At 35.7% G+C, this 12,193-nt stretch overlaps 1 protein-coding gene across 1 annotated transcript in view; it reads right to left on the bottom strand.

Annotated features, from left to right (window-relative positions):
* Nucleotides 1-6,994: 6,994 nt before the first annotated feature.
* The window catches only part of LOC119068041 (probable G-protein coupled receptor No18), a 102,378-nt gene continuing 97,179 nt past the window's right edge, over nt 6,995-12,193 (bottom strand). Inside the window, exon 7 of the mRNA XM_037171406.1 lies at nt 6,995-8,097. Coding sequence (XP_037027301.1) covers nt 7,399-8,097 — 699 coding nt within the window. The 3' untranslated portion in view covers nt 6,995-7,398. The remainder of the gene's footprint in view (nt 8,098-12,193) is intronic.

A 12,193-nucleotide genomic window follows, 5' to 3' on the forward strand; every position in this document is an offset into this window, starting at 1 on the left:
TTGAAAAAAAAAGGTATTTAATTTTTGCTCTGAGTGGTTGACTCAACCATAATAATAGCTCGGAACGAAATTAAATGAAAAGTCTTGGTTCATACGACATTTCCAACTTTTTTTATTCATCTAAATACACTGTCTTATACACTGTTGTCGTTACACCCTTATTGGGGTTGTGCATGCCTTTACATGCAGTATGAAACGAGTATGCGTGACAATTTTAAGAATTTGTGAAAATAGAGGACGAGGTCTAAATATATTGATAAAAAACAGTGGACGTCATTTATGGACGAGACCCTGAAAACAATAGTACATTGCTTATCAATGGGACAAATGTTGGAAGCGGTGTAAACACTCAAAAAGCCATTTCCATCATTTGTCGTATTGACAAGTGATGTATTTTACTCTAAAACGTCAGCTACAGTTACATTTTTACCAGTGAACCATTTTTCAATTATAAACATCAAAAATATCATTATGATCAATCAATTAGATGATGTGGGATTCTATTTATACCGTTCAGTATAAAATTCTACAAAAGAACGTAAGGGAAAGTGAACTTTACTTTACGGCGGCTTAGCTTTATCTCAAGTTTCTGAGTAACATTGCATTGGATGCTACGAAAATTACTCATTATATGCGGTAACAGTTTTGTGACAAAAGCATAGCTCACAAGTTTTTTGAGCAACAAGCTTCGGTAATTGTCTTTTCGACATGGGTAGAGTTTGTATATGTCCGAACCGAAGATTATACTCAACTATTTGTCGAGAAACAGTAACAGATGCAAGTTGCTCAGAAACACGCGAGTGACCGGAAGAGTATGATAAAGCTGTTTCCGAATTAAGGAACTACATAGCATCATCCAATGTATTCTGATTTATTGCCTGCTCCATGCGAAAATAGCGTAACACAGAGTCTATACGTAAAATTACCCGAAAATATTCTACATGGGGAAGGCAATAACATGCCGTACTTGACAGTGGGACAAATAATGGAAATGTATTTTTTTTTGTGTTCAGAAAAAAAAGTACCACTTTGCTCACTTGTCCCATTGATAGATAATTAAGATTAAAATTTAGTGTAGTTTCTTCAATAAATGACAGTTTCCTACAACAGTTACATACAACTTGATGTAATATACGCATGTATTGTAATGGTAAACGATGGAATTAGCTTTAAAACTATTTATTCCAAGGTCAGCAGTATCAGCAGCGTACGCGAGCACCATTTTCTCATTGTGTCACAATTACAAAAATGTCAGTAATTTTCGCTGCATTTTTCTTCTGACCCGAAATTATGTGAAAAAGAAATACAGCAAAACTAAACCGACATTTTTACATTTTTAATGTTGCATTGATCTGATAACCTCTGCATTTCTACTATTATGCAATTGCACGAGTAGTTCAGACCTAATATTTAGGAAAAGTGTTACCAAAATGAAATTGGTTCCACCAACTTGAATGTAAAAAGCTTTTTCAAAGCAAATTTGCTTAGCGATACCATAATTTTCATGGGTACACTATTTTGCCGGAAAAAAATGTGCTTAAGATAAGCTTTTACATATAGTGGAAAATAAAAATAATGTGTTTCCTTACAAGGTTTACAATTTTTTTTATTAATGCTACAAAGAGTGGTTATTCTCGTATCATATACAAGATAAAGAGGATACGTTCTCTCGTTGCTGCACACACAGGAAATTTTTGAGTTCGATCACAAGCTTGTTGGTTAATTCTCTGCAACCCACTTCAAGCATGAGTGCTACTCTAAATAGAGTACTAAAACTGGACAGTGAACCATACAACTTTTGGTAATGTAATAGTTATTTTCCTAACGCATGCTAAAATGCTTTAAGTTAGGAACAACGTTTTTCCTAAACGACGTGGGAAATGAGCGATATTTTAACACTAGTTAGGAAAAAATATTTTTTTTAATTTTTCATACAAAATAGTATTGTATTTGGCAGCTGTCATTACAATCACTTTTCTTGAAGTGCGTTGGTCTCTGGACGTGAAAGTTTATCATTTTCTTTTCAAATCTATTATTCAAAATACGTGTTCGTGCTATTCTAGCTAAATTTATTTCGACAATCATTTCAATATACTATATTTACTATGACGGTTGGCTTTTAGCGAATTATAAAATTTTACATGCTTTAATGCCAGGTTATGCCTGCTAACACCTGTGCGATACGTGCGACCATAACCTGGCCTTAAGCGACCTCAACATGTAAATTTCATGACGTTTTATCTGTTGACAGTTCTTGAATTGAAAATTTCTACTTTCGCAACCCTTTCTCTCCTATGGGGAGAAAAATAGAATTTTTCTCGCGTGAACTATCACTTTTTTTGTCTCAAAATCCTATAACAAATTAAGGTTCTCGTTTCGTGGAAACAAACGCCTAATGAAAAATAGGAAATTCCAACAAAAGCAAAGTTTACGTTCGGTAAATCGTTCCATTTGAAAAAAAAAAAACTTTTGAACCTTTCACGTCCCGGTAACCTGAAATTTGTCTACAGATTTTCAGGATACTCTGACATGTGACCTGTCTCTTTATATGCACTGATTCTTTTGTTAGAATGGAATTGAAGGTCGAAATATTGCAAGTACGACGCTCGGATGGTCTGCAGTCATCCAACAATATGGTAGTTGCTCGAATTCCGTATCTCAGGAACTACGGTCAGTTTTAGCAATCGCATAAAAAGAGTTTGATAGAAAGATATACAGTGATACAGAAGATAATTGTTTTCATCCGAAGTTACTGTTTCGTTTTCGAGCTGTACATGCTTACAAATTATCAAAGATTTGAACGACATAATTTTTCCAATTGAAGTGGAAGGAATAACTTGTCGCAAAGTAAACTTGCAGAAAAAACTTAGTGGAAGCGAGTTTGCTTAATTCAAAGATTTTAACGCCATATTTGTCGCTGTGTGTGTATATATATAAAGCTTACATCCTTGTCGCTGTGCCCTGCTACCTAGCACGGCAACTAAATGATTATTGCAGTGAAAACGAAAACATGTATTCCAATATCGAAACTGCTTACACACAAACACATCGTTGAGAGTTAAAGAGGTGGTTCACAAAATATGTGGAGCGAAGGGGTAGGGTAATCTCGCACACCACACAAATTCATGGTGTGCGAGATTCACATCTAAGTGGTGAATCTCGCACAGTCATGACTTTTCGTTACATGTCGTAAAAGGACGCATACTATGATCGCGTGTGCGAGATTCCCCGACACCGAAAAAAAATTATTGTCAAATGTTGAGACCGTCTAGCAATGGTATTTCGGTAATAAAGAAAAAGATTTATTTTAAAGCCATTTTAGTATGCTATATGTCTTGATACCATATCGGAAAGACGATTTTTTTTTGTTTTGTTTTGTGAAGCAGAACTTTATTACCACGTAGCGACACAGCACAAAACCTCCAACCCACCGGGATGTCTGTAAAGCGACCTCACAAAACACATTGTTATCTTATACGGGAAAAAATTGCTCTACGGTTCTATTCATAAAATTCTATAAAATGGAAAGTTGTTCTCTTTTTCCACAAACATCCAACAAAACCCTTGGAAAAAAACAGAGAATTACGAAAATTGTAAATGAAAAATTATTCGAGAGGTCTATTGTTTATGTGTTTTCCATGATATTATGACAAATCCTTTTTCTTCTGCATGGCAAGATCATATCACCGAAACGAAAAGGTTGGTTAACGCTATTGTTCAGTTACTTTTCGGTAACATTAGTCAGTACCGTCTTCTCATATGACACCGAGTGCCTGAGGCATGCAGAAATGTTCAGAATTTAAATATTTTCACTTTCTGTGTATGGGATCGTGTTCATTTAAATGCTTGGGAAATAAGGTTTTGGTTTTTTTTTCCGATACATGACCCCGATGCTGTCTAGGAAATGCATGCATAGAAATATGGGTTTGTTTTACGCAATAGATGTGAGATTGCCGATATCAGTCAACCAATTCAAAACAAGTTTTTAGGTCTTTTTTCTTCTAGAAAAAATACCCTATTATGGGCGCTTTGTCTGTCTGTCTGTCTGTTCCATAAATTTGGTAGTTGGTAGTTGGTTTATTCGGTAGTTTGGAAGTTGGTAGTTGTGAACTGGATTGACATTACAAATTGCAAAGCCACCATGAGCATATCAACACCAGGCAAATAATAATTATCTGTTATCTGATAACCGATAGGTCACAGTCAAAATTGCATTTCGAAAATGTGGAATTAGAAAAAAGACCTCACCAGGCTTTAGCCGGTCTATTCTTGTTCTTTTAATTTGATTGTTTGCGTAAAATGCTGTGAGAAGTACAAATCGAAAATCTGTAGATTGTAGCTCGTTTACTTCGTAACATTGGAGATGAGTAAGTAGAGGTTTTTCGAAATTTTACCCAGACTCGAATTAAATTTTAAGACTCGAGAACTCGACACATTTGAAACCCGACCCGGCCGAAATGATGATAAAATTTCGGTAAATAACTGATACTAGGCCAGGTGAATTTGTTTACGAATTTTGTGATAATAAACTCCTTCAACTGGCCTTAAATGAAAATTCTAAAAAAAATATACTGAAAACGTGACTAGAATGAATTAAAAACCTGAACTCGACAAAAGTTAATCGTCTGGGGTTGGGGTTTTATTCGAGCTCAAGAAATCCGCTAATCTATTGCGTCACATCAATCCATTACGTCAACCCAAGACAGGAAACCAAACTAACATAGACTATCTATCTCAGACACCCACACCGTCATATTATTGCAAAAATCACACTAACTAGACATAAATATGAGAGGGGACTTGACTGGACATTTTACATGAATTACAGCGGAGCGTAAGCGCTGTCGGTGCCTAAATAAAAATTTACACCAAGATACCTTTAAAAAACGGTTAGTCATCAGTTAGAGATAATGATGATAAACGTAAACAATGAGCTGTAACTAGTATTCAGTTAAGTAAATCAAAATGTATGTGAAAACAAGTGAAGTAAAAGATTTCACATACAATGTTCGAACAAAAGAAGTAGTTGATGTTATGATTACACGATTTCTATGAAGTGATATGATGGTACTGAATCAAACAATGATTCACCTGCTCATCTCTTCATTTTCCTTGTGTCAGTCAATTCATCTAAAATTTCCAATTAAGTTCCATCCATCTATGATTGAGTAGAGTATCCATTTAATTGGGCACCGACAAACGAACTTCACCAACACACTATCAATATCGTCTCGTCTATAATTACCGAAATTGAATTGCAATAAACGGAGTATTTCAAGTGTATATATACGCAATACCTAATAGTTTATCCATAGGTGACATTCGAACGGAAGTGTAGTGGCGACATGATGTCGCTAAATATCTTCGTTAATTTTATTTTTTCGATTTTCATTAAATTTTCTGAGCTGTTTTCGCGATTCAACATTTGGCTATAAAATTGTTGCAACATTTGTTTTGAAACAAATGAAAAAGAAAACTTTTTTGGAACTTGTTTTAACAACATATCCGCACAATGGATTGGATAAACTGTTTTAATTCCTTTAGCTGAAAACTATCAGTTACGATGCAGTTAAATTGGTAAATCGTTGTTTTATGTGACATGCCATTGCCCAATTAAAATGAAATTTATATCTGATGCATCTAAGCTGTGCACCTAAAATTGAAAGTTTACCAATTTGGAAATGTGTTCCTCTGGTCGCAGATGGTAGTAAAGCGAAAAGCAGAGAAAAGGACTATTCAGCTGAAAACTGGAGCATGTGGGTAAAGTGCTGTTGTGATATCTCAACCAAAGTATATAAACAAAACACTGAAGGTAACGTCACCGGATCACAAAACTTACGGAGCACAAGTTTCGGGTGACTAAGATTTGTTCTGTTGCATCCGTGGCGTTTGGAGAAATAATGTTGTTGGAACTGCATTAGTTAGTATTGAGTTTTGGCCGTTTTGGCATGTGTTATAATACAACAAATTGAATTTTACTTGTGGCCAACGTAATAAAAATTATATTCACCCGAAGCTAAGGCTCCGTGGGTTTTTGTGAAATTTGCATTACCTTAAGTGTTTGTACTTTGATATAAAAACCCTCAGCAGATCAGACAAATTACGTATCCCGATTTTCAGGTGAATTCATTTTTGTAATGTTGACAACATCCTCCTTTCTTGTGACTAATGTTGTTTCACCTGCTACCTTCAGGTGAATTTACTTTCGTTGCACATACATATTGCATTTGTTTGCGTCAAGTTGCTAGTGGTGGGGTGAAGTCTATTCTATAATTTAGCAGGTGTAACAACGTAGGTCAACAAAAATGTATATTTTGCAATTGGCTCTTCGGACAGGTGGCTTCCGGTTTCCCTTCCGGATTAATCGAGCTTGGTTTTCGAAAATTTAATTTGGATCAAGAGCTGGTTCAGTTTCATGCAAAAACACTGGGCATATTTTAGTTTATCGTCTTATATCTTATACAAGCGAGAAAACTTGCGTAATTGTCGCATTCGAACTAAGCATTAAGTGCCGCCAGTGCACTTGGCAAAAAAATGTCCCGAGTCCTTTTATAAATCAGACTTTGTTTCAAAACTGTTTTCCTTCAAAACTTTTGCGCCTGATTAAATCGCAGCGCCCCATGCAAATCTCTCAAATGTCTATGTGAAGTGGCGGCACTGTTTTTACTATATTTGTTATTGTTAAGATGAGTACACAGTTCGTGAAAAATGACTGAATAATTGACACTCTGGAAAATGATTGAAAAATTTCGGTGCGAAGTTCTAAATGTGTGAATCAAAGTTTCTGTGTTATGTGATTTATTGATTAGCTATTAGTTGAAATTAGTTCCTTTTCGTTCTGGAGTACGAAATATTAAATTTCAACTAATAAACTATCAATTAATCACTTGAAGCAGAAACTTCAATTCTCACATTCAAAACTACGCGCCGCAATTTTTCAATTATTTTGCAGAGTGTCGATTTTTCAGTCATTTTTCACAAACTGTGTACTCGCCTTTAGAGCTCATTGCTTCATTGGTTGCAGCATGCAAGAAACGTGCATATTATAATACTACTGCAGCATGTTAACAATGAGTCAAAATGTACATATTGTAGCGTAAACTATCACAAAAAAGTTGAATGCATTGGCAACGCTTTCGGAATTATTTAACCATAATTCTAATGAAAATATTTGACATTGGTATTTACTCACAAAAGACCAAATATTTTCATCGGAACAATAGTACATTGGCTTTTCAGATCGACTAGAAATTAATACGTGACTCGAATGCACAACACATTCTTTTAGCGTCATTATACGTATAATGTATGTATTTCTGATCTCAATAGTGCCGTTGCAGTGTCAGAAATGAATCATTCTGGATCTTAAAAATTAAGCTCCATTAGCACATGATTCCATTACCGTCGGATCGAAATTGCATTGCTCGAATAAGGAGCTCTCAATGAGTTCTTAAAAAATCGACGAAAAGTTAGGCGCCAAAATGCAGCCCGAAAATCGACACTATAAAATGCATAAATAAATGGATTCATGGCGCTATTGAACCAGCCCAACCATGTTAAACAATTTGTTAAATTAGCACTGTGTGCCTCATGCGGAATAAAGGGTGTAATTAGATAATAAATGAAAAATGGTAGCCAACATACAATGAATCCGCCAACGACAATCGACAGAGTTTGAGTGGTTTTATTTTCACGTTTCAACGATGATATTTTGTTCGATAATGACTTGTGATGGGCTCGTATTTGTTTTGTTGGACAATGCTGTTCACCACATGTCGAGGAATTGTTCTGCTTCATACTGAACTGATGTGCACAGCTTTTTATATTACCGGATGGATTGTTATTTGTCTTCTGTTTGTTGCGGTTTATTGATGGTGGTCGTGTTGTCGTGTCAACGAGTTCGTAATGACCATTGCGGTGAACATTTGATTCTTTGTAGCATGGCATTGGTTCGGATGTAGCTGTCGACGCAGTTATAGACGTTGATGATTTCTGGCATATCGATCGTTTTTTGTATGGACTCTGGGATTCGTGTTCCGATGACGGGTCTACATCCATTTCAACTTCCACTTCGATATCAAAATGTTTGTTGTGTTTCTGAAAAAAAAGTAAAAAGGAAAGAATAAGCCACAATTAATAATGGTAATCCTATAACAGTGCAGCCGTCGGCACCCTTAACATCATTATAGAGATTACGCGTAAAATCGTCGTTCAAAAACCCAAAACCCATGTTTTACGAAAGACCTTTTAAAGGAAATGTACAGTGTACGTCAGCCAAATTTAGCCGGCAATTCGAACGAAACTGCTTATGCGAGTGGATTAGTTAGTGGCAAGACCATATATGTATAAAATAAAGACATATAAGCAGTTATGTTTGTATGAGTGAGCCGGCACATTTTTACCTAAATTTCTCTAACATCTGCTGGAGGGAAAGTTCAAAGGAAACTATTTGTCATGCATTATTAACTTCGGCTCTGATGAACACACAATCAGAAATTTGATAATTTCAGTTGACTTGGTCACCGTTGGGCAGCGTCTTCATTCAATGTTCATCATTCATACGGTAAACTGTGGCTCGAAGAATGTTACTTTCCATAATGTAGTCTGAGGGCATAAAGCACGGCAGAGTAAAAGTAACCCAGGCAGGAGCGCTGATTTGACTAGGGACCTGAATAATCTAGTAGCCTTATATTTTTTGCGAACAAAATTTTTCAATTTTTGTCAGTGTTCATTTGAGTTCATTTTCACCCAGTGTATTAGGTCCCTTATTTGACGTTTCGAAAATGAACCGCTCCTGCCTGGTTTATTTTACTCTGCCGTGCATAAAGACATTTTTCGAGTCTTTATCAAAAATTTTAACTTAAGTACATCAAATCTAGTGAAATTACTTAACTGAAAACGACATTCGGTGACCAGAAATTCAGACCTGAACATCCGTTGGCATGAGAGAGTATCGTAACCCATATTTTTATTTATTCAATTTTAATTTTCCGAAGTTTTGCGACCTGACTCAGTTTTGTGAGTTAAACAATCAGTCTTACAGTCAGAGACAGTGAATTTTCAGCATGAATTTGTTTCTGCTGTTTTTCAGCTGATCCACACAAACAATCAAAATTGTTTACACGTCTTTATACCTCTACCTTTTACCTCTACCATATGTGAGTATGTAACAACTTCAACCGTATAAATAAGTATAAAAAGTTTTGAATGTATGTGTGGATGAGATGAAAAACAGCTGAAGCAAATTCATGCTGAAAATCACTGCCTCTGACTGTACTCTCTGCTCTATCGTTGTTTGGTGAGTAACGCATTAGCGTGGTATGAAATAGTTATATACACCCTAGTGATTCATACTTTTTTCAGGCACTACATGCCGCAGGCCGAGTGTGCCAATACTTATTAGGGTGGTCCAAATTCGTAGGAACTTTTTTTTTGTGTTAAGTTCGTGCAAAATCAGAGTTCCGAAAAAAATTTATTTATGAAATATTTTCTTCATAAAATGTTCGCGTTCAGGCGCAGGCTGCGTTATTTGTTTTGATAGTAGGACCTGCGTCCTGCGTCACATTTCTGTTATTACGATTATTAAGTGCTTTGACTGATATGAGTAGATCTGGAAGAATTATTTCATTCTCCATGTTAAACGTAAATAGGACATTGTTCACATTGGTCCCGTCACATAAAACCCTACAGCATTAATGCAAGCAGACTACACAGTAGTTGCATTACCATTTGAGTCAACTACAGTGTAGGAGCCAACCTAGTACCACATCAGTAATCCCAAACGTCCTGGAAGGAACATAAGAAATATGGATAATCGGGACGAAGTTACCTGTTTCAAGTTCTTTATGAATGGAAAAAGTTTCTTTGAGAAGAAAAGACTCTATTTCTAGAGAAGTGTGTAAATTTTTGGGAAATCATAATTGATAGCAAAGGGTTCCTGCACCAAATAGATGCTGTTTAAAAATACTACATCTCATCAGGCAATGGTGACAGTGACAAAGAGATGACCAACCTCGAGAGGTTGCACGTAAAAGTTTAGCGTATCACAAGCGAAATGAAATTTCTTTCGAACCACTTCAAGCTCCACACATGCGGACACGTGGAACCACAATGCGATGACAATCGATGATTTTGTGATTTTTTTAAATTTCCTTTATGCAGATTTCAAAATAACCGATTCTGTGCGGGCCTATTTTACAAGCACTAGGTGTTTGCCTTTTCTCGTTTGTTTCATATTAAATTCCTTTATCCGCATTTCCGTTACAAATTCGATGTTTTGTCAGATGGATTTTTTTATGAAGCTTTCCAACTTTTCTAATTGTTTTATTTCGCAAAACTATAGCGACTCTTCTACGGATGATTCCACCCAGATAGAAATATAATCCCTATTCAATGGGGAAATTGCCTATTATATAGCTTCACGGCATATTGACTCACATATTTTTATGCCATGTGTTTGGTTTGAATTGCAACGAATCTACACGATTAAAAGGAAGGGACGGAGAAATTCCAAGAAAATCGTAAAAACTCTCAACTAGAAAAAATATCTTTAAAAGCTGGAAAGCTTTTCGATAAAGTTGATCGAACAGATTCGTATTTCATCTGAAATAGTACATAAATGCATCCGAACTAAGGATAAATGAATATGAAACCGACGCTCCACCAGGGAATATGGTTTACTGTCTTTAAAGTTAAATGCGACAAACACTTAACAAAATCAGCGAATAAAGAATTTTGCGATAAATGAGTTGAACTTTAGGGTTAACACAATAGAATGCCCATTATGTGGGACGCGATTTTCTATTGTCATTTTCCCCTCGTGTATTCCTTTCTTCGGTCGAAATCTTTTTTCGATTGATAAAATTTCCTTTTACACATAATCCATACCTCGGCCACATAAATGTATAGCCAAAAAACATCAACTTATTTGTTGCAAAGGCTCTGAAACGGCAAAAATAATAAAAACGAATATTCTCGTTTTACTGCCCCATATAAATTGTAGGTAACAAAACTCTTTCAAAAAATAAACCGAATCGTAAGACAATCCAATGGATTTAATAAATTTTAGGTGTAGAACATTAAAACTGCGCGAAGCATATTGATGTGTGTGCTGTTCGACACCGAATGGTATTCTGAACAGATCTCGTACATAACGTATACATTTTGTTATTTTGTAGCTGTAAAACGTGAACTAATTTTCCAGCATCAATTCATTTTCTTTCCAGTTATGAATAAATTACATTATATAGTCGAAAGAGAGCTTCTGTTGCCTTGAATGTTTTTCTTGCCTCCATATTATACATTCTTCGGATACACATAACATAATATTGTGGGTGTGCTGTTATGCGACATTCTTAATTAAATTTGTTCGAAATTTTATCAATCAAGAAGCGTAAATAGTTTCTTTCAAAAAAAAAACACAGCGGGAATGGTGTTAGGTAAACACTGCTATAGGATAAAACAATTTTTGTGGTGATGTCTAGCGTTCAGAGTAAGAAGTCAAATCATTTATTTATGGAAGTAAAGTTCAAGTTTTTAGCTGAAATAATTCCATTCGAATCGGTAGAATCTCCTGAATAAATGAAACATTTCAGTTAGAATTCTATTGGGATTTTCTGGCCGAATATAAACTGCTGTTTATAGAAAACAACCGAGAGAAATCAAGTATGAATATTTTCATATACAATGGAGGTCATCATGACTGGTACATTGGTATAACATTTGAATGTTATATTCTACACGAAACATAAATAAATGGACGCTTGAGTAGAAACGAATGCACGGTCGGTACGGTGGACTGATGACACGGACTTCTGCTCTCTCGGTGATGTTGAATAAAATCGGGATATTATTAATCGTCCGACTGAGGTTTCAGATATTACCATTCGGTGCGTCGACACCCAGATCATTCAGGCTACCATTGGTTGAGAACTGAACACGGGTAAATGAGAACGTTCAGCAAGACAACCAGGGTTTTGTGGCAAGTAGAGACCGAGAGACATTTCTACACAATCGTAGATTCTCAGCTATGCCAAATTTTTGCAGAATTTCACAGGAAGTGATGTCAGTCTCACAACACTTTATTTGTAAAATCTATGCATGGACGATGCTACTTGTTCTGCAGCATCACAAAAATGATTTGGTCCTTATCAAATGAGTGAGTATTTGCTACTCTATAAATATATGTTAAATC

The sequence above is a fragment of the Bradysia coprophila genome (genome assembly GCF_014529535.1).
Source record: "Bradysia coprophila strain Holo2 chromosome X unlocalized genomic scaffold, BU_Bcop_v1 contig_173, whole genome shotgun sequence".
Lineage (NCBI taxonomy): Eukaryota > Metazoa > Arthropoda > Insecta > Diptera > Sciaridae > Bradysia > Bradysia coprophila.